We start from the raw sequence: 24,438 nt of genomic DNA, 5'->3' as shown, positions 1-24,438 counted from the left end.
TGAAATTATTCTTTCAGGAATGGAATCCTTTATCCCACACTCCACTTTAAAATCTCATCCTTTATCTAAACCTTGGTTTTCCAATAAATGTGCTAAGGCTGTCCAAGAGAAGAATGTTGCATATCGTAATTGGCTTGTTTCCAATTCTTCAGTTTCATTTTCTGCCTATGCCAAAGCTCGCAATAATTGTAAAGCAGTTATTAATCAGTCCAAACTAGAGTTTGAACAGGCTAAGAGTAGAAAACTTGCTTCTTGCCCTAATGGTAGCCGGGCATTCTGGTCTCTTGCCAAAGCTATTGGCCGCAACTTTTGCCCATCTCTGCTCCCACCTCTGTCCAAACCAGATGGTTCTGTTGTCACTTCAGCCAAGGATAAAGCTGACCTGCTAGCATCCCATTTTTCTTCCAGCTCATGTATTAATGATCTTGGTAAAACACCTCCCACCATTCCCAACACACTCCATTCAATGCCTCCTGTGGTCTTCCGTCAAAAGGATATCAGAAGGATTTTGATGAATCTCGATGCTAAGAAAGGTCCAGGTCCTGATGATATTTCTCCACTTGTTCTCAAAACCTGTGCTCCTGAACTTACTCCTATTCTTTGCCGCCTTTTTTCACTTTCTTATTCTAAAGGTGTTTTTCCTTCTGCTTGGAAATTTGCTCATATCCAGCCAGTTCCTAAAAAGGGTGACAAATCCCTCCCATCCAATTATCGTCCCATTGCAATTACTTCTACTCTTTCTAAAGTAATGGAGAAATCAATTAACCGCCAACTCTTAAACTACCTAGAAACCTTCCGTCTGATCAACGATCACCAGTATGGATTCCGTCAGTGTCGATCCACTGGTGATATTCTGGCTTATGTTACCCATTTATGGACTAATTCAGTGGAAAGGTTCGGTGAAACACAAGTAGTTGCTCTTGACATCTCAAAGGCTTTTGATCGTGTTTGGCATAAAGGTCTTCTAAACAAGCTTCCATCTTATGGTTTGCCAACTGTTTTTAGTAATTGGTTATCCAGTTTTCTCTCTGATCGCTCACTGAGGGTGATGGTTGATGGCTCTCTGTCTTCTAACTTCTCCACTAATGCCGGTGTCCCCCAAGGTTCAGTTCTTTCCCCCCACTCTTTTCCTCGTGTATATCAATGACCTTCTTCCATTGACTGGAAATCTTATCCATAGTTTTGCCGATGATAGCACATTGCATTCAACTTTCCATTTTGAGAAACCTTGTCCTACTCAATCTGCTTCAACTTCTCGAAACTGTGCTACCAATTCCTTAAATGCAGATCTTCAGGTAATTATCCAGTGGGGCAAAGACAACTTAGTTGATTTCAATCCTTCTAAAACTCAGTCTTGTCTTATATCTCGCAAAAATTCTGCTCCTATGCTTATCTTTAGTGACACTCTAATTTCTAGGCAAAAGGATATATCTCCTTTGGGGATTACCCTGACTTCTAATCTCTCTTGGCACAAGCACATTACAAATATTGCTTCCTCTGCATCTAAAAAACTTGGTTTTCTCTTTCGCTCTCGGCGTTACTTTTCTTCCAAACAGCTGCTCACTCTGTATAAATCGCAAATCCGCCCTGCCATGGAATATAGTTCCCACATCTGGGGTGGTGCCCCCAAAACCTCTCTCAGGCTTCTTGATTCCATTCAGAAGAGGGCAGTTAGGTTAATTAATGATTCATCTCTAATAGAGTCGCTGCACTCGCTGTCTCATAGACGCACTGTTTCTGCTGCATGCCTCTTCTACAGATACTTCCATGGGCACTGTTCTTCTGAATTAGCTTCTATAATTCCTGCTCTCTCTTTCAAAACAGTCCGAACACGTGCCGCCACCAGCCAACATCCATTTACTGTCCAACTTCAAACCCACAGAACCAACTTTTCATCTTCCTCATTTATTCATTGAACTGCCGTTTTCTGGAACAACCTTCCTTCATACGTATTTCCTGAAAATTACAATCTACAGAAGTTCAAGTCCAATGTCAACAAATATCTTCTTTCGTCTTCTCAACCTCCAACCCAAGCACGGTACTGAGTACTATAGGTTCTAATACCTCTCGTGTTTGGGGTTCACATAAAAAAAAAAAAAAAAAAAAAAATCCCTTATTTACTCCTGAAATTACGCTGAACCTGCATTTCATACTGGGTTTCAATAAACCACTCCACTACTTGTGCTTTGGTCACGGAATCCATTTGTTACCTCTCTACTTAAACTTTGGGACAACCGTCACAATCTGCAAAAGAAAAGAACGGATTATTAGTTTGCTATTGTTTGTATTGCTCATTTAAAATTGGTTGCACCTTTTTGTTCGTGTGACAAGTGGTGCACATGTTGAATGGCAGTAAAAACTTCAACTGTTTTTCTCACATTTAGCGCAGGTTTTGTGTTTCTATCATTAAAATTACAAAAAGGTGTAACCAATTTAAAATTGGTTACACCTTTTTGGGACACCCTGTATATATATTATATATACAGGATGTCCCAAAACTGGTAGTTTGTCGCACTGGTAGTGATTCACTACCAGTGCGACAAACTTGCAGGAGGTGTAGGGGGCACAAAGACGAATCGGAATCACATAGCACTGCAGGGTCCGAAATGCCTTCGTCATGCGGTAGAGGATGTTGAACGGGAGGTCGCGTGAACCGCGATTCCGCTGGAAGTCAGCATTTGCAAACCATTTCTGTTGAAGAAACCAAGTAGCAAAAGTCCTCCGGAGTGGATAATCCGCAGGCTCCAATGATTGGACGCATTGCAGATGGTATAAACTCATTTGGTTTGTTGACAGTATCCTCCATACAGTGGATTGGGAAATACCCAATCATTGGCCTATCGCTCGAGTACTCGTACTCTGATTGCCTTCTACAAGACGTAGGACATTTTCCTCATTGTCTGGCGACCTCGTCGTTCGCTCTCGATTCGTGGTACCTCTCCTGAAACAACCAGTCTCACATAACCTTCTGTGCACACATGTGAAAATCATATGATGAGGAGCATGCCTGTGCGGGAAATGTTCCTGGTACAAGTGAAGAGCGGCGCGACCGCTACAGTCCGCAGCTCCATACGCGAGGTGCATGTTGGCCAGTTCAACGTTTGAATACTCGTCCATCCTACTGCCTCGGTAACCGGTTCACAAATGCTGACTTCCAGCGGGATCGCTGTTCACGCAACCTCCCATTCAACGTCCTCTACCGCATGACGAAGGCATTTTGGACCCTGCAATGCTATGTGATTCTGATTGGTCTTTGTGCCCCCTACACCTCCTGCAAGTTTGTCTTACTGGTAGTGAATCACCCTGTATGTCTATATATATATATATATATATATATATATATATAAAGGTATAACAGAAACATGGTGTAACTTTGACAATGAGGTTCAGTTTTACTGAGAAAATAGGGGAAACAGGTTTATTAAAATCCTTTTAACAGGAAACACATAAGGTAAGTAAAAATAAGTTAAAAATAAATGTACATCAATAGCTTTCGGGCATAGGTTGCCCTTCATCAGTTGAAAAGCATTAATACAAAACTGAAAAGAATGCCCAGTATGGTAGTCATGCAAGGTGAACCACATAACACAGGTGCAGACAACAATTAGCAGTTGGAAGTAGAGGCTTGTTGTTGTGACTGCAAAGCTTGGGTTTACTGCATGCACCAATGTCTATCATTCAGAAGGATGGTTGCTTCAATGACGGTATGGATACGACTTCCTTTTTTCTGGTTAAAAGAATCAAACAACATGAAATGTGAAGTTACTCTAACCAGATGTGGAATGGTACTGACGAGAGCGTTGAATAATCTTGACGCCACACCATGGATCGATGTCGTGCTGAGTTGACTAGAAGTGTTCACTGATCGCTGAGTGTTCTAAATCAGTGGTATGGATAGCTCTCTCATGCTTGGAGACTATCTTTGAGGTTTCTTCCAGATTCACCAATGTAGCAGCCAGTGCAGCCACTGGCTGCTACATTAATGTAACTTTGATATTGGGGATGCAGAATTTGAACATAGTGATTATAATATGTACAGAAAGGACAGATATGGGTGGAGGAGAGTGATGCTTTTGGTTAAGGAGAGAATAGATAAAACCTTGCCACCAGTAGACACTGATTGCCAATGTGGCATTAGCATTAGTAGAGGCATATGATGCAACAATGTAAGCTTAATACAGCATCAGCCAAAAAAAAAAAGAATTTATTTAAGCCATCAACTTCCACAATGACAGATGGAAGTTTGTTCCAGCAATCAACTATCCGCTGGCTAAAGGCAAATTTCTGCACATCTATTCTACAACTGTCTTTCCTCAATTTTATCTACTTAGTCAATGATTTTTCATAATCCTGCATTAGCTTGTCCCCTCTCCCAGAGTTACTTGATTTTAGACTAGTTGGTACTTACTGTAGATTTCTGTGTGCCCTGATAATTTATAATTATCTCATGCATTTTTCTTCTTTACCAGTATTCTCATCAGTTCATCTGACATTTATTTAGTTCATCTGACATTCATTTAGGCCAAAACCTTGAACTATATCTCTTATTTGGTATAAGAAGTAGCTTCTGTGATTACTTTCCTAAGTACTTCCCATTTAGAATTTCCATTGGTGATATCATCAGTTGGTCTCATTGGAAAGAATTTAAAAACTGACTAAGACCATGGTATTCACCTTTACAAAAGCAATTTCCCTTCCCTTGTACCCTTGACAGTAGTTATATCTTTAAGTAAATCCCACATCAATGTATTATGATAAAGTAATTAAGAAGAAAAGAAAACTTCCTTCAGCCCAGTCTAAAGGTTTATTTTCTAGAACTAGGGACTACAATTTGATTTGAATTTATGGTCCCTTCTTCTAGAATTATTTACTACCACTATCAACTGAGGAAAACCGTTATTAACTACTAGTTGTCTGGTTCTACTTTATTAACATTTTAAGTTATCATGTAATCATATAATTTTTAATATTCTTTGAATATGTACACAAACAAGTTCATTCATTAAAAATTGCATAATTTTTAATGAATGAACAATGAATGAATAATGAATAATGTAAGTATTTTTAAAATATACTTACATTATTGTTAATAATTGCAGATATTTTTTTAAATTCTGGTCATAAGCATATATAAGAAAATAGACAATGAATGTGATTTATTCTGTGGTAGGAAGCTGTCAGTTTCATAAAACAGGAATTCATACATAAACGTCATTTTTTCTTACTGTGGGCACCAGATGCAACTCATGCACCAGTTTACGCCTCCAAAATGTTCTTAGGAAAGAGTAAGCGTGGTTTGTATGTATGGTTTGTATGTCCTTTCCTCATTTAAAAAAATAAATAAATAAAAATATATATACATGTTTATTATTATTGTTAACAATGGCACCTCCATAGCCAGGTGGGCAGGAGCAGCAGTGTGTAGCACACGCTACTTGATTAGACCGGGGTTCGAGCCCGTGACCACCAAATACGGAGGAGGCGGAAAGGTCAGGGAATGACCACTGCATATCCCGGGAGCAATATGGCTTTAGTTGCTAATGGTCCTAAAAACCAAATAACAATAACAACAATTGTTAACAATAGTAGTAGTGGAAAATAATGCAAGAATACAGCATCAGTCAAAAAAAAAAAAAAACAAATCAAAACTTCCCATTTTACTTGTCCGTCTCCTCTAACAGTTTATCTAGTTTTCTTTGAATTTACTCAAATTGCCCATGTGTGTAGTCAGCAAGAAGGATTTCATCAGCATCTACCTTACTCAATCCATTCAACTCCTTAAATACTTTAGTCAGATCCCCTTTCACATGCTTAGTCTCCAGGTGCTGCAGTTTGCAGAAGTGAAGCCTTTTCTGGTAGCAATGTCCCTTTTGCCACTCCCCCCACCAATCTTGTTGCTCTTACAATGGTATAATCACTTTCTAAACCCTACTATCAATATTTCTGTATATCATTGACAAACTCCATGAGATGTCCTTACAACCTGTCTGCGCTGCTCAAAGAAGTTAATATCTGACTGCACAATTACCCTGGGTCTTTTTCATTTTTCACTGCCCTGAGTGTGGTGCCACACAGCTGGTATGTTAATCTGGGATTACTGCTACCCATTGCAGTACCTTGCATTTGTCAATATTAAACTTCAATTACCACTTCTCAGCTCATCTGCCTAATTTTTCTAGATCTTCTTGCAATAGCATACCCTAATTAATGTGATTAACTGCCCTTCCAACCTTTGTACCAACTTGAAACTAAGACATTAAACCTGATATGCCTTCATCACTATCATTAATAAATATAGAAGACAACAATACACTCAGCACTGAACTCTGGGGACTCTACTAATAACATTAGTCCAAGAAGAGCAGTGCCCATTGATAACTACCCTTTGTCTTCTCCCACTCAACCATTCCTTTTCCATAGCAGCAACTTGCCCTTAATGCCACACTGCTCCAATTTGTATAGTAGTCTTTTATAATATAATATTGGTGTAACTACACCATAGTTTACCCATAAATTTAACTTAATATGATAGCATAGCTTAATTTATTATGGTACTCACCTTTTTTTTATAATCTGCAATTGATCTTTGAATAGGGTGGATGATAATTTTAATATAAATTAGGATTAAGTAAGTTGGGGTTTAAAAACAGAAGTTAAAATATTTTAAACCCCAACTTACTTACTTACTCCTAATTAAAATTATCATCCACCCTATTCAAACATCAATTGCAGATTATAAAAAAAGGTGAGTACCATAATAAATTAAGCTATGCTATCATATTAAGTCAATTATAATTGGTATTTTAAGTAATCTACAATTATCGAATTGCCATAAATTTAACTACATAAGTAGTGTAACAGCACTGTTTTGATTTTATCTCATATTGTGGCTACCTTCACAACGAGATACCAGGTATTGCACTACTTCGAATAAATAATGCTTCTCTAGTAGAGGAGACTACTGTTATTTATTCTCAGTGGGCACCACCACCCTACGCTTTTCGGAGCTTGTTGGCTCACTCATCAGTGGGCGGGCAGGTACCCTAATAATGTAGACATGTCATCACGGATATTTTCAACTTCACCATTTGTCATCTCTCATATTGTTAATTCCACAATATGAGAGATGCCAAATGGTGAAGATAATGATAATATTTTGAAGACTAAATGCACAAGGCATAATTATGGGTTAAAATTAACTATGTAATATCAGTGTAAATACACCATAGTTTACCTATAAATTTAACTACGTAAATAGTGTAACAGCATCGTTTTGATTTTATCTCATATTGTGGCTACCTTCATGAGATACCAGGTATACCACTACTTTGAATAAATAACGCTTCTCTAGTAGAGGAGACTTATTTATTCTCAGTGGGTACCACCGCCCAGACGCATTTCGGAGCTTGTTGGCTCACTCATCAGTGGGTGGGCAGGTACCCTAATAATGCAGAGTCACGGTTGCTAAGTTAATTCCATAATTTGAGAGATGCCAAATGGTGAATTCCATGTGACCATTTGGCATCTCTATTATTGTGGAATTAACTTAGCAACCGTGATGTGAAGCGTTATTTATTCGAAGTAGTGCAATACCTGGTATCTTGTTGTGAAGGTAGCCACATATGAGATAAAATCAAAACTGTGCCATTACACTACTTATGTAGTTGAATTTATGGGTAAACTAGGGTGTATTTACATCGATATTATATAGTTAATTTTAACCCATAACGTATTAGGCCTTGTGCATTTAGTCTTCAAAAGTAGTCTTTTATGTGTAACAGTATCAAAAGCTTTTCTGAAATCTGGGTATATGATGTCAAAATTAATTTTTGAACTACAGTAGAACGTCGGTTATCTGGAACGTCAGTTGTCCAGAATAATTTGAAAGTCCGATCTTTCTTCTTTTTTTTTTTATTAACGGTAGTACGGTTAGCTCCGGTTATAATGATCACGTTTGCAAATTGAATTTTGATTATAAGCGAAAGATCAAGTTTACTACCTGTTTATAACAGATTGTATAAACAAAAAGCCCAATAAACTGCAAATTGTTTTTATTGTTTTATGGTTGTGACCTCTAGAATTCTATGTGACCTTCAGAATAGAAAAATATCACAGAGACTATTCGGTTTTATCGGAAATCACGAGTGGATTTCAGATTAATTTAGCTCCAGATTCGGTAAGAATAATGTCTGCCTGAAACTTCGATTTATTATTTTTTTCAATTTTTTACAGTAAAATGTGAATGAAAAGAAAACGCATAGTTTTAACATTGCAACAAAAACGGAAATTATTAATAGAATTAGAAAAGGTGACAATTTCGGAAATCTCTCCAAAGAGTTACTGTGGGAATTCAACAATTTACGACATCAAGAAAAATTCAAATGCTATAACAAAATTTGTGTCGATTATGGATAGTGAAGGAGGATCTAACAGCTAAAAGACAATGTCGAAACCTGAAAATGCCACTTTAGAGAGTACGCTCACTTTATTTTTTTGTTTTCTTGAGAGCGAAGTTTAGGTGAATCAGTGTCTGGCCCAATGTTGTGTGAAAAAGCATTGGATTTTAATCAAAAATTAATAGGTGATGAAGATTTTAAGGCAAGCACAAGTTGGCAGAAAAACTTTAAACTGAGACACAGTATATGTGAACTAGATATTCAAGGCGAGAAACTTTCTGCAGACGAACTGGCAGCGGTGTCCTTTGAAAAATAAGTTTACTTCAGTAATAGCAAATTATGAGAAAGAAAACATTTATAATGTTGATCAGATGGGCTTATTATGGAAAGCATTACCAAGAAAAACCCTAGCCTCTAAAAGAGAACTGCCTGCACCAAGTTTTAAGATGAGAAAAGAGTGAGTTACAATTGCTATTTGCGCAAATGCCACTGGGACGCACAGATTGTCTGTGCTCATTATCGGTAAGTCGAAAAAACCAAGAGCATCTAAAAATCTTTCTAAATTTCCTGTTTTTATAAAAATGCCTGGATGGATGTTTCTGTTTTCCGAGATTGGTTTATAATTTTTTTTTTATTTAATTAATCTTATTTAATTTAATCTTACCAGAAAAATTATCTGGAAAATTTCGCGGTTCAATTATCGGAAAATTTAGCTATCTGGAAGAGGTCTGACTTCAATTATGCTGGATAACTGATGCTGTACTGTAATTCTTTTGTTACTTGTATCATAGTATCCAATCAGACTGGTCAGATGTGATTACCCTTTAAGAAATCCATGCTGTGACTGCAGTATAACTTTATTCCTGTCTGGGTGATCCTGTATTGTTTCTTTAACCAATGACTCCATTATTTTCCCTGGGTCAAAAGTGAAGCTAACAGGTCTGTAATTACTCATATTTCTCTTTGAACCCCTTTCATATAAGTCGTATCTAGCGGACCAATGCAATTCAACCCCTTTCTTCTATTGTTTGCATAAGTAAAGAAGTCTTTGTTGCTTTTCTTTGCATTCTTTGCCAGATATTTCTCACAATCTGCCTTAGCTTACTTAACCTCCTTTGTGACTTGATTGCAGACTAGTATATATATATACTGTAGGCATCCCTGGCACTTTATATTCACCTCATGCATTTTTCTTTGCTCTCATGAGATCATCTGACATCCATTTATGTCTAAGCCTTGAACAGTATTTCTCTGACTGCTCCCATTTAGAATTTGCTGTTTGGCAATGTCACCAGTTGGTCCCACCGCATAGAATTCAAAAACTGTTTTTAGACAGCTGCAGTCAGTTTTGAATTGATAAATTTTTTTTTTTCCCTCAATGAATTTTTGGAAAATGAAATTATGAATGATGCAGAAATCATACATGATGGAAATAGATGGATCTAAATACAAAGAAAAGGAGATTGAATGAAATCCACAGCCAAAAATAAGTTTTACATGAAAAAAATAATCCTTAAGGTATGTATGTATAATTTTTTTATGATTATCTGCTTTAACCAGCTTTTTTTGATTAACCAAACGATTATTACTGGTTTCAGTCATGTCTGAGAAGAGGCCTTTACTACTTGCTGTGCTATACTAGTGATTTAAATTTGATAAGCCAAATAAACCAAAATGATAATGCTCGCGAGATCATAGCCCAAGTTCAATCTCGTAATTAAGACTGACTTTATTCGAAAAATTGACATGCCATCCTAGCCCTGTTGAGCTCCAAATAAACCTCTAAAAATCTGTGATCTGTTAATGTATTTCCTTAAAATAACACTGACTTAAATAAAGATAATCCTTCAGGGCAATTCTTATTGTAATGAAGCATACTAATCTTGGTGTTCCTTTTGAACCTATGCTACAGTTTCACCACCATACAGAACCACTAAATCTTAAAATGTGTAAGATGTGATGGCTAATTAAACATGCTCTACGAGATACTGTCACCAAACAGTATTTCTAAAAGATATTGTTTGGTGTTTGTTTGCAATATAGTAGATGGGTCACCAAAAAAGTATGTCTAAAAGATACTATTTGGTGACCCATGTCTCAATTTTTAGATGTGTAAGATGATGATCAGTTTTGAAACTCAGATACATGTTTAATATTTAACAATAAAAATTAATTTATTTCTATTGGAATGAGCACCAACCTGGAAAAAAAAAGGTGCAGGGTATTTCAGACACTGCTGGGAGTAATTGCGGAACAAGTAAATACATGGGCTGTGTTAGGGTAGCTAAGGATAGGAACAGGGGAATGTATACTCGCGTGTACACCAATGCTAGGAGTTTGGTAAATAAATTGATGAATTTGAGGTGTTGGCCAAAACATCAAAGTCAGATATTGTTGGGATATCAGAGACACGGTGTCACACAGATATAAGGAATGCAGAAATGGAATTTGGGGAGTACAATGTGTACAGGAAGGATAGGAAGAGTTATGCTATTAGTTAAGAAACAAAAAAAGGGATTTACTCAGAAGTAACTACCATCGGGGTAAAGGAAAGAGTTTTTGCTTTCGTAAAGGTGACTATGGTGGTCTGAGACAGTATTTAAATTCTATACTGTGGGACCAAGTGATGATGTTACCAATAGCAAATTCAAAATGGGAAGCATTCAAAGAATTAATCTTGGAAACTACTAGGCTTTTCATACCAACTAAGAAATATTTTTCAATGTTTAGGCCTAATTGGATGTCAGATGAACTAATGAGATGTGGCTGAGAAGAAAAATGCATGGGATTCATATAAATTAACGGATGACACAGAAGCCTATGATAGATATAAGCTGGTCTGTAACAAAGTCACAAAGGAGGTTAGGCAGGCAAAGGCAGATTACGAGAAATCTTTGGCAAAGGATACAAAGAAAAACAGCAAAGAGCTCTTTACTTATGTAAATTCTAGAAGAAAGGGGATGAATCAGATTGATCCACTTGATATCAATGGTTGAATTGATAATGATCCTGCTCAGGTAGCTAATAAACTGAATGAGTATTTTGCATCTATGTTCACACATGAGGAGTTATTCAGGAAGGGGAATTAAACTCTGGCAGTGAGCTAGATGATTTTGTAATAATTTAGAGCAAAGTGGAGGAGAAATTGTTGAAGATAAACATAAAGGCACTGTGGTGGATGGAATCTATCCAGTTATATGACAGAATCTATCCAGGTGGCAGCATAGGAAGTAAGCAAACCCTTAGCCATAATTATGAAAGCTTCCTTGGACTCGGGGGGGGGGGAGGTACCCTGGACTGGAGATGTGCAAATGTGACCCCAATTCACAAAGGAGGATCAAAGGGTAACCCAAGTAATTACAGACCTATTAGTTTAACTTCTGTTCCAGGAAATTAATGAGGCACTGGTTAAAGAACCACTACAGGATAATTTAGACAAGAATTCAGTTATAGCTCGGACAAAGCATGGGTTTGTTAAGGGGAAGTCCTGTCTGACCAATTTGATTGGATACTATGATGTGGTCACAAAGGAACTGGATGCAAAGAATAATTTTGATATCATATATTTGGATCTTAAAAAAGATTTTTGTACTGTTGCACATGGAAGACTGCTAAACAAATTCGAGCAGTGTGGCATTGGAGGCAAATTGCTGCTATGGATAAAGGGATGGTTGAGTGGGAGAAGACAGAGAATGGTAATCAATGGACACTGCTCTTCGTGGGCTAATGTTATTAGTGGAGTCCCGCAGAGTTCAGTGTTGGGTCCATTGTTGTTTTCTCTATTTATAAATGATATTCATGATGCTATATCAGGCTTAATGTCCAAGTTTGCAGACGATATGAAGTGATTACAAAAGTCAGCAAGGTTGTTAATGACAGCACGCTGCTGCAACACGATCTAGAAAAGTTGAGCAGATGGGTTGAGGGGTGGCAAATGAAGTTTAACATTGACAAATGTAAAGTATTGCACATGGTAAGCAGTAACCCCAGTGTAACGTATGAACTCTGTAGTACTACATTGACAGTGGTAGAGAATGAAAAGGACCTGGGGGTAATTGTGCAGGCAGATATGAAGTTTACTGAGCAGTGCAGATGGTCTGCAAGAGTAGCTCATGGGGCCTTGTCAATGATATATGGGAATTTTTCTAGCAGGGATAAGGAAGTGATTATCCCCTTGTATAAGGCAATGGTCAGGCCACACCATGAGTACTGTCTACAGGTCTAGAGGCCTTATTTTAAGAAGGATGTAGGGCTGCTGGAATGAGTACAGAGAAGGGCAACAAGATTAGCGAATGGGACAAAGAGTTGCTCTTATGAAGACAAGCTTAAGTTTTGCAAATTACAGTGTCCGGAGACTAGGTACCTGCGAGGTGTTCTGATTAAGGTGTATAAAGCCTTGAATGGTTTGAGCATGCTCAATGCTGATGGGATTTTTTCTCTTGCTCAGAATAATTGCCTGAGAGGGCATAAATTCAAATTGAGGAAAGACAGTTGTAGGATAGATGTGCGGAAGATTGCCTTTAGCCCGTGGATGGTTGATTGCTGGAACAAACTTCCATATGTCGTAGTAGAAGTTGAAAGCTTAAATAGATCCAAGCAGAACTAGATAAACATTTGGAGCTAGTGGATGGGTGAATTGAGAAGGTTTTAGGTTTTTTTTTTTTTTTTGGCTGATGCTATATAAGCTTGCTTTCTTGCATCGTGTGCGTTTAGTAATGCTAAAATACATAATTTTCAAATATGGATTTTAATTTCATTGAAAATAATGAAGGAAAACCAAATACCTTGCCAATGCAAAAAAAAGTTGAGTTGCAAGGTATGGCTTAACACTTAGCTTTCTCTGAACTACTCTACTGTGTGCCCATATGTATTTATGTCCATCTACCCTACAAGCTATAGTGATGTGAAACTAAAACAACAAAATAATAAAACTTTCATGTTGAACATCGGTTGAGGAACATTTAGCTCAGCATTTTGTGGAGAGATGATTAAGTGGTGTGCATTCCAGATTGGGGTTGTATTATCCCTGATCGAACTGTATCATGGCACTAGGTTCCCTGTTCATGAATAAATGTGTTACATCTAACTTCTTTAAGATCAAATACAAATAGATATAAGTTTCTGTTCTGAAACTGTTTACAAAAATGGCTATTTAGATGCACTTTTTTGCCTTTGTTCCCCATTATTCACTGAATGCATTATGCCAGTTTAATACTATATGTAAAACCATGAGACTGGAAAATTGTATTATCTATTGTTAATTATCTGGAAAATACTTGTGTTATCTATTGTTAATTATCAAATAGATGCTAATCTTGCAAGCCCAGGGCTCAAAATGGAAAGTTTTATGAAGCAAAACGATCGTAAGTGCAGAAGAAAATTAATGCATGACATTACTGATGCATATGACAAACTGAAACAGTATTCCAGTCTCCATTCTGAGCCCTTTGCACATCTCACGCTATGCTACTGTACTCCCATGCTATAAACATATGGGGAGGAAACTGCAAATGTGTCTTTATTTCTAAATAGCCATTACTGTACATTATCAAGCATTCACTTCAAAACGAATGAGGCTTTTATGCACAGAAGGGAAATCTCCATCCCTCTGTAGCCAGTAAAGGATAAACCTGCAGAAGATTAACGAATTGCCTCTTTTCTTTGTGAAATCAGCAATTTTTAGTATCATACATCCGCATCTCCCATCTATAATCTCATTTTTCAAAATAAGCTGCTAATGAAACCTCTTGTTGGAGATGAATTCTTGGATATCTGTTTAGTTATTTTTTGGAAAATTACAAAAAAAAAATATATATATATATAGGATAGGTTTGTTAATGGCTCAGCTTTCTTTTAAAGTAAACATATATACACTAACTGGCCAAAAATTTTGAAACCTTTTACAATTGGCATTAACAGATAATCAGATATACAGCATGCAAATATAGGTTGTCACATGGTATGATCACCATTTCCTTAGTATTATATAAATTTAGTAATTTAGATTTCATCATAATCACCAGCCATTCTCAATCCACTGCAGGGTGAAGGCCTCTCCAGCAACTTTCTAGTTCCTTCTGTTTTGTGCAATGGCCAACCATTTACTATCCACAAACTCTTGAATTTCACCTGTCCATCTCCATTGTTGTTTTCCAGGTTTTCTTTTAGCTCCTCTTGGATACCATTCTGTCAGAGGTGTATTGCTAAAAAAAATAGTACTGGAATGCTCGTTCTCCAGAAGACTATATGATAACGCCACATCGACTGTACAGTAACTGAATCAGACTTCAGAGTCACGGTTCATAGAACAACCAGTTCTAGAATAAAGCTCATGGCGAATCGAATTGTAGCGTTCACACACATCGCAGTATATCTCATTTGTTGGATCTCTTAATCTAACACATTGTACTTTAGTAAGAAACATTCAAGTTTCATTGTGAAATTTATATATTTGTTTTTAAATAACTTTTTAAAGAAATCTATTAATTTTAAAGATTACTATAAATATATATTTTTAGTAGCAATGGGTAAAATAGATATTTCTCCCTCCCCCTTGATTATGCCATTGTTTCATAATATTAGGTGTATAAATTTAATGATTTTCTATTATGACATTTAGAAAAAAAGTACCGGAATGTTGTTCCGGTGTGTTCCAGCCCGAATACACCACTGTAATTTTCTTAGTCCATCTGTCCTCATGTCTTCAAGTCCATTTCAGTTTTTTTTTTATAAGAATGTCGTTTACTTGAGTTTGCTGCCTAATCCATGTGTTTCTCTTCTTATCCAACAGTCTGATTCCTAATATAATTCTTTCCTTTCTTTGCTGTGTAGTTTTCAGCTTCTCTTCCATTCTTTTGGTGAATGCCCAAGTTTCACTTCCATAAGTCATGGAGTGGAATATACATTGGTTCATTATTTTACATTTCAGACAAATTGGCATATTGTTCCTCAGTATGTGACTATATTTCTTGAATGCTATCCATCCAAAATTTATTCTTCTCTTGACTTCCAGTAATTTATCATTATTATAGCTATTGACTTGTCCAAGATAAGTATATATTACTCCACCTTTTCAATTACTGCTCCTTCAACCATTATATCCCTTTCTGGGGCATACTTGTTCATCATTACTTTTGTTTTAGCCATATTCATCTTTAGTCCAAAATCCTTACTAACTCTTCATAACAGATTAAGATTCTCCTCCAATTCTTTGGGATTATGGCTTATGATTACAATATCACCTGCAAAGCATAAATGGTTTAGGTACTCTCCATTCCCATGACCCTTTTCTGCGACCAGTCCAATTTTCTGAAAGCTTCTTCAAGGGCAACAGCAAACAACTGAGATATTCTGTCTCCTTGTCGATCTCCTTTCTCAATTTTAAATTTGCTACTGTCTTTGTCTAGTCTAATAAAGGAGATAGATTTTTCATATATTTTTTTCAAAATCATAATGTATGGGATGTCTCTGCCTTGTCTTTCCAGTGCCTGAAACATTGCCTTATGCTGTATGGAGTCAAATGCCTTTTCATAATCCACAAATGCCAGGCATAATGATATTTTATATTCATTTGCTTTCTCCATTAGCTGTGATATTGCATGAAGGCAATCCATAGTTGAGAATCCTGTCCTAAAGCCAGCTTGCTCTTTCAGTTGATTCTCATCAAGTATTCTTTCTAATCTGTTAGTGATGACTTATGTGAACAACTTGTAGATGTGGAACAGCAAGCTAATTGGTCTATAATTTACAATTTCTGATTTATCTCCTTTCTCATGCAGCAAAATTATGATTGCATTATTCCACTTCTTAGGCTTTGCACCTTTCCTAATGTATTTTGTGAAGAGTCTGGCCAGTTTCAGTGCCATGCCTCTTCCTCCTAATTTTAACAAATCTACAGTAACTTCATCTTTATCTTCACCTGGGGCTTTTTGATTCTTCATTTTCTTCAATACAGGTTCAACCTCATCAGGAAGGATATCGGATATGTCGTATGTGTTGCTAATTTGTGATCCATCTTCCCCACTGCTGGCTTCATTCCCTTGCTCCTTATATAATTCTTTATAGTAGTCTTCTGCTATTTGAATTATGCCTTCTCTGCTATTTATAAGTACACCATCACTATTCTTCAGTTTCTGTATTACTGCTATGGTTGCTGATTTAAGTCATTTAATGTTTGTTCTACTTGCGTTAAATCTTATGTCCTGTCTGAGTCTCTTTCTAATGGTTTCACTCAATTTTGTCCCTGTCAGTGTTTATCTTTCTCTTCATTTGTCGTTTTCATTTCATCATGACTAGTGTTTCTTGACTAATTTTTTCTTCTTTGGATTTCTTTTTACCTATACGTTTCTTGGGCATTATCACTTTCAGAAAGTTGTATTCCTCGTGCATATCTTGGTCATGAAAGGTCTGCAGAAGCTCAAACTTGTTCCCAAGTTCCAGTACTACTGCTTTTACTCCTCTTCTGTTATCTCAAAGACCTATGTATTTTTCACTTGATCAGTTTTTTCCTTTCATTTCTTACCATTCTGTGATCACTTCTAACATTTACCTTATTTCGGGATGATAACATTGTTCACAATATATCTTCTGTTAGTAAGGACGTAGTCAATTTCATTAGTTATTAATCCATTTGGGCTCTTCCATGTCCACTTTCTGTTCACACTTTTCTTGAAAAAAAAAAAATGTTCATTACTGACGTTCCTTGAGATTCTGCAGATTCCACAAGTCTTTTACCTCTTTCATTTCTTTCACTAATTCCAAAATTTCCTATAGTTTCCATTTCTGTGCCGTTTTGTCTCTTTCCAACCTTAGCATTGAAGTCCCCATAATGATGGTGCAATGAGTTTTCTGTTCATCTAGAAGTTGCTCAGTTTTGGTGTACATTTCTTCAGCCTCTTCATCATGGCTTGATGTTGGTGCATATATCATTATAACCTTTAGTTTGTAGCTCTTAGAAATCATGAGTAGTAGCCTTGACACCCTTGGTGATGTACTTTTCAATTCCAAAATTTGTTTTTTATATCTTTATGGAACAGAAAGCCAACCCCACCTTCACTCTTTTCACTGGAAACATTGGTATACAGCAGATTTCTACATGGTAAACTTGTGATTCATTTCTTCTTCTTGTTTCAGCCAAGCTGATGATATTCCAATTCACATTGTAATTCCTTTTCCAGCTCTAATATCCTATCTTCTCCAACAAGTGATCTTGCATTGTAACCGGCCAAGTTCAGTTTCCGTGCATGGCATACCCAGAAATTCTTTGCATCCTCTGCTTCCACTCTGATCCTCTCACTGCTGTAAGAGGAAGAGTGAAAGCTGTTGGGGACTGAGAGCCATTTCTTTTGTCTTGTCATATTTAATAAAGTTCTGGAGGGTTTGGTCTTTTTCTATTCACTCTGACTAGGTGTCTTGAAGAGAACCACTCTACATGTTTGTTGCCACCAAAGTGACATAAGCAGGCTTAGAAATGAGAAGGTGTGCATAAGTGGATTTTAGGGAAGCAGGCCAACCAGACTTCTAAAATAGAAATATATTGGGCCCATCAGTGTTTTAGACTGAGTGTCTTATAACACACAGAATGCCTGTTCCCCTCTAAGCTTTAAGGGGCTTAGAGGGGGGGGGAACAGGCATTTTAAGCCATATTAGGTATAGAATGTGCAAACAATGAGTATACGTTTTACCTGATTTTTCTGTGGCTATACTTCTTCATTTCTGATCCATTCAATCAGTGACTTAAATCAAAGGGAAAATGTTTCTTTGATAATTATTGTTGAGTGGATATTTGTGCTGAACCAAGAGTTTATCTTTAATTTTGATTATCTGGTCACTACAAGATACACAAAGGTTTATTTGTGTATCTTGTAGTTTATTTGTGTACCTTGGAGGCATTCGTTTAGAATGCACAATGTTATCATTGTGCATTCTAAATGAATACTTGCTTTTATAACTGTTGTTTGCTGATTCTATAATTTTACAAAATTTTAAACATTTCTTAGATATTATTTATTACTTTATTGTTGATACTTAATTTCCCCGTCCCCCAGATATGGAGATGCTCTTCGAGAATTAGATTATGGTGTTGGTGTTATCCTGAAAATGCTTCGATCTTTAGGTATAGAAAATGACACATTTGTGTTTTTTACCTCTGATAATGGTGCAGCACTTGTAAGCAAAACTATGGGTAAGTCTGTTTTAACTTTAAGCATCTGAAAAAAACCTGTAAACAAAACACACTCAGTAATCATTATTATTTTTCAGCATGATGTGCTAATTTTCAAAGAACATTTAGTGTATAGGTTTCAGTGATTACTATTATTGAGTTATAAAGAATATTTGAATTATAAAAATGTATGCTAATGCTATCGAAGAATGATAGATTGGTCAGGAAACTGTTAGTTTGGGGAGGATATACAAATTAAAAGCATCCATAGACAGAGGTGTAGAGATTCTTGCACTGCTTTTATTGGAACATGAAGCAGCCTGAAAAGCAATTTTTTTTTTTTTATGTAAACCCCAAATATGAGAGGTATTAGAACTTATAGTACTTAGTACCGTGCTTGGGTTGGAGATTGAGAAGACGAAAGAAGATATTTATTGACATTGGACTTGAACTTCTGTAGATTGTAATTTTCAGGAAATACGTATGAGGGAAGGTGGTTCCAGAAAATGGCAGTTGAATGAATAAATGAGGAAGATGAAAAGTTGGTTCTGTGGGTTTGAAGTTGGGCAGTAAATGGATGTTGGCTGATGGCGGCAAATGTTCGGACAGTTTTGAAAGAGAGAGCGGGAATTATAGAAGCCAATTCAGAAGAACAGTGCCCATGGAAGTATCTGTAGAAGAGGCATGCAGCAGAAACAGTATGTCTATGAGACAGCGAGTGGAGAGACTCTGTTAGAGATGAATCACTAATTAACCTAACTGCCTTCTTCTTCTTCTGAATAGAATCAAGAAGCCTGAGAGAGGTTTTGGGGGCACCACCCCAGATGTGGGAACAATATTCCATGGCAGAGCGGATTTGCGATTTATACAGAGTGAGCAGCTGTTTGGAAGAAAAGTAACGCCGAGAGCGAAAGAGAAAACCAAGTTTTTTAGACGCAGAGGAAGCAATATTTGTAATGTGCTTGTGCCAAGGGAGATTAGAAGTCAGTGTAATCCCCAAAAGAGATATATCATTTTGCCTAGAAATCAGAGTGTCACTAAAGATAAGCATAGGAGCAGAAGAATCCTTTTTGTGAGATATAAGACAAGACTGAATTTTAGAAGGGTTGAAATCAACTAAGTTGTCTTTGCCCCACTGGAGAATTACCTGAAGGTCGGCATTTATGGAATTGGTAGCAGATTTTCGAGAAGTTGAAGCTGATTGAACAGGGCAAGGTTTCTCAAAATGGAAAGTGGAATGCAATGTGCTATCATCGGCAAAACTATGGATAGGATTTCCAGTTAATGGAAGAAGGTCATTAATATACAAGACGAAAAGAGTTGGGGAAAGAACTGAACCTTGGGGGACATCGTTCAACAAGTCAGTTTGGTGTAACATAAGCAGAGAGAAAACAAAAATCATATTATGAGTGTTTTATAGGACTAAGGACTGTAATTAATATGCCTGACGTAGCCGAGTGGTCAGGAGTGAGAGTGTATAGCACGCATTCCTTGAGTGGACCGGGGTTCAAGCCCATGACTACTAAATACGATAAACATTTGTATTGACAATTTATTGTAAACTCTACTGACTTGGTTGTCGTGCCGGAGTATAAACAGAAAATTTATTTATTTTATATAATGAATGACTATGCAGACAAATAGAGTGGGCCAACAAATCAGAATGTCTTATAATGAGGGATTTTAACTTTTCATATATTGACTGAACCTTGTGGGTTGCTTCCTTACACAGGAGAGGAATTTTATGAATTGATTTAATGACTATTTACTACACCAGCACATTATAGAGAGGGACAATGAGAGAAAGCAATACTCTTAATTTGATTATCATGAGTTTTCATGAATTAAGAATCTGCAGATAAAAGAATCACTAGGTGGCAGTGATTGTAGTGTATTGATTTGGGATTTACTTCATGATATTGACTACTGTCAAGAACAAAGAGAATGGGTTTTGTTTCCATAAAGATGACCATAATGGTTTCAAACAGTTTTTAAAATATATTCAGTCGGACCAACTGGTGATGTTACCAACAAAAAATTCAAAACAGGGAGGAATTCAAGGAAGCAAACGTGAGATATTGTCTGAGGCTTAAACCAAAATGGATGTCAGACGAACTGATGAGACTCTTGACAGAGAAGAAAAATGCTTGGGATGCTTATAAATTATTAGGCAATGCAGACCTATAGTAGATATAAACTAGTCTACAAATTCTCGATTACTCTACCTATAGTAGAGTAATCAGACTAGGTTATTGAAGCTAAAAGTAAACAAAGTACTACCTGTAGCTGATTGTATCTATCCAGTTATATTATGAGAAGCAGCAAAAGTGGTAAGCAGGACTTAGGCTATAATTATGAGAGCATCCTTGGATTCAGGGGAAGTTCCCATAGATGGCAGGTGTGCAACTGTCTCTCCTGTTCACATGGGAGGGCTCAAAGGGTGAAGTGAGTAATTACAGACCTGTCAGCTTGACTTCTTTTCCAGGAAGAATAATGCAGTCACTGATTACAGAAGTAATGCAAGATCATCTAGACAGGAATGAAATTATACTGCAGCATGGATTTTTTAAGAGGTGATCTTATCTGGCCAACCTGATTGGATACTGTGATGCAGTAACAAAGGAACTGGGTGCAAAACATAATTTTGACATCATATATTTAGATTTCAGAAAAGCTTTTGTTACTGTACCACATAAAATACTGCTGCACAAATTGGAGCAGTGTGGCATTAAGGGTAAGTTATTGTTATAAATAAAAGAATGGTTGAGTGGGAAAAGACAAAGAGTGGCTATGAATGGACACTAATCTTCTTGGATTAATATTATTAGTGGAATGCCCCAGGGTTCAGAGCTATGCCCATTGTTGTTTCCAATATTTATTAATGATATTAATGAAGGCATATCAGACTTAATGTTCAGTTTGCAAATGGTAGAAAGCTTAGCAGGGCAGTTAATGACAGTATTCAGGGTATGCTTGGGCAACAAGATCTAGAGAAATTAGGCAACAAACTGGAAAGTGGGAATTGAAGGTTCACATTGACAAATGCAAGGTACGGCATATGGGTAGCAGTAATTCTAGAAAAACATGCCAATTATGTGGTACCTCATTCAGAGTAGGTTGAAAGAAAAAGACTTGGGGTAATTATGCTGACAGACATGAAGCTTTCTGAGCAGTGCAGTCTGGCTGCCAAGAGAGCTCATGGTATTTTAGCAATGATATACTGGAATTTTGTCACCAGGGATGAGGATGTGATTATACCACATCTTGAGTACTGCATACAGGGCTGGAAGCTTCATATTAGGAAGAATGTGGATCTGTTGTAATGGTTGTAGAGAACAGCAATGAGATTAGTGAGAGGAACGAAACAGTTGTCTTACCAAGAAAACCTTCAATTTTGCAAACTGCAGGGTCTGAAAACCAGTCACCTGAGAGGAGTCAGATTGAAATGTTTAAGGCTTTGAATGAATTGAATAAGCTAAATGCTGATGGCATCCTTCCTCTTTCTCAGTCAACACACATATGAGGAGACAGTTTTAAATTGAGGAAGGGTGGTTGCAGATTAAATGTGCAGAAATTTGTCTTCAGCTGCAAGGTAGTTGGTTGGTGGAACAAACTTCCATTTGGTATTCAAACTACCCTCATCCACAACAACAGATGGAACAAACTTCCATAGGGTGTTCTCAAAGTGAGTAGTTGGAATCAGTTTAAGGAAGAATTGGAGAAATTCTTAGATGGGATAGACATGTGAGGTGGGAAGTCTTTATTTTGTGTGTGCATATTTGGCTAATGCTGTATAAGCTTACTTTCTTGTGTCATTTGCCACTACCTAATACTGAAAATGTGATTGAGTTTTTAGTGTTGATTAGGTGATTAATTTTTAGTAAAATTTTAATATTAATTATTCATTCAAATCACCATGCAGATGCATGGTGACTTGAATGAATTAAAAGGATTAAAATAAACTAAATGCTGATGACATCTTTAAATATCATCAGCATTTAGTTTATTTTAACCCTTTTATTTTATTTTTACTTGTAACTATCTAAGTGACAGGTCAGGCATTTTTGTGCATTTTTATGAATCAGAAGCCAGATCTTATGAGTCTTAAATTTTAGCTACTTTCATCATTTAGTTTCCCATAAATGATATAAAATCCTAAAATGCATTATTTCATTAAAACCTGCAAGGATGAAATCATGATGTGTAGTTTATTTTGTCATAGAAGACTTCCAGAAACAACTTACGCTTTAATTGATCTTGCCAAAATATTTTTTTGACAAGATGAGGACTTCCTTTGAGTTGGACAGTTTTCTGTTCTCTTTGCATGTTGTAAAGAAGCACCAACTTTTATTTATGGCAATGATTATACTCAGAAAGGTGAGAGCTGCAGTTGCTGCAGTGAGATGTCTGTTGATGTTCATTCTGTCTTTCTTTTAATTATGAGTAAAGTTTCAGGTTACAATATTTGCATACTTCATATATGTTCAAGTCCTCCATTAACTCTGCAGTTGTGACGCTACACCTATGATGTGCAACAAAAAAATAAGCTGTCCACATTAATTGTTGGCTAGAGATAAAAATCTTTGATTTTCTGTACACTCCTAAATATACATAAATTTTTACTTGGTATGGTTTTTGAATTTTTATTTATCATTTTCCCAGAGAGTAGTGGCCATATGCAAGAAAGCAAGCTTATACATCATGAACAACACACACACACACACACACACACACACACACACACACACACACACACACACACACACACACACACACACACACACACACACACACACACACACACACACTTCCCATTTCAGCTATCTTATCTATTCCCTCCAGTAATCTGTCTAGTTCTTCCTTGCACTTATTTAAGCTATCAACTTCCACAACAACAGATGGAAGTTTGTCCCATCAATCAACGAATCGCTGGCTAAAGGCAAACTTCCACATGTCTATTCTGCAACCATTCTTTCTCATCTTGAATTTATGTACCGTCATGTGCATAATCTGAACAAGAGGAAGAATCCCATCAGCACTAAGCTTGTTCAAACTTTTCAAAGCATTAAGCACCACAACCAGATCACCTCGCATTTGGCTAGGCTACAGATGCTACAATTTGCAGAACTGAAACCTTTCTTGGTAAGAGCACCCTTTTGTTCCCCTCACCAATCTTGTTGCCCTTATCTGTACTCATTCCAGCACAGACTATATGCAGTATTCAAGATGTGGCCTGATCATTGCCCTATTCAATGGTATAAACACTTCTTTATCCCTGCTAGAAAAATTCCTGTATATCATTGACAAAAGCCCATGAGCTGTCCTGGCAGCTAGTCTGCACTGCTCAGAGAATTTCATATCTGACTGCACAATTACCCCCCAGGTTTTTTTTCAATTTATACTACTCTGACTGTAGTACCACACAGTTGGTATGGTACTCTGGGGTTAATGCTACCGATATGCAGTACTTTGCATTTCTCAAAGATACAATTCAGTTACCATTTCTCAGCCCATCTGCCAAATTTTTCTAGATTCAGTTGAAGTAGTATACTGTCATTCTCATTAACCAACCTTTGTATCCTCTGCAGCCATGGACATTAAGCCTGATAATGCCTTCATCAGTATCATTGATAAATATAAAAAAAAAAAAAAAAAACAATGACCTAACACCAAACCCTTGGGGACTCCACACTGCTCTTTGTGGACTAATAACATTATTAGTGTCCATTCATTACCATTATCTGTCTTCCCCCACTTCTCCCCATCCCTTTATCCATAGCAGCAACTTGCTCTTAATGCCACACTGCTATAATTTGTACAGCAGTGTTTTATGTACAACAGTATCAAAAGCTTTCCTGAAATCCAAGTATATTACATTAA

At 36.8% G+C, this 24,438-nt stretch overlaps 1 protein-coding gene across 3 annotated transcripts in view; it reads left to right on the top strand.

Annotated features, from left to right (window-relative positions):
* Positions 1 to 24,438, top strand: part of LOC150080879 (N-acetylgalactosamine-6-sulfatase-like) — a 241,365-nt gene that overhangs the window by 125,241 nt on the left and 91,686 nt on the right. For all 3 annotated transcript variants that reach the window (XM_090381786.1, XM_090381785.1, XM_090381784.1), the window contains 2 exons: positions 5,171 to 5,298; positions 18,443 to 18,579. In XM_090381786.1, coding sequence (XP_090237912.1) covers positions 5,171 to 5,298; positions 18,443 to 18,579 — 265 coding nt within the window. The remainder of the gene's footprint in view (positions 1 to 5,170; positions 5,299 to 18,442; positions 18,580 to 24,438) is intronic.

This window comes from Mastigoproctus giganteus, chromosome 9 (genome assembly GCF_048544385.1).
Source record: "Mastigoproctus giganteus isolate SK-2022 chromosome 9, ASM4854438v1, whole genome shotgun sequence".
Lineage (NCBI taxonomy): Eukaryota > Metazoa > Arthropoda > Arachnida > Uropygi > Thelyphonidae > Mastigoproctus > Mastigoproctus giganteus.
This window is presented reverse-complemented; position numbering and strand designations above follow the sequence as displayed.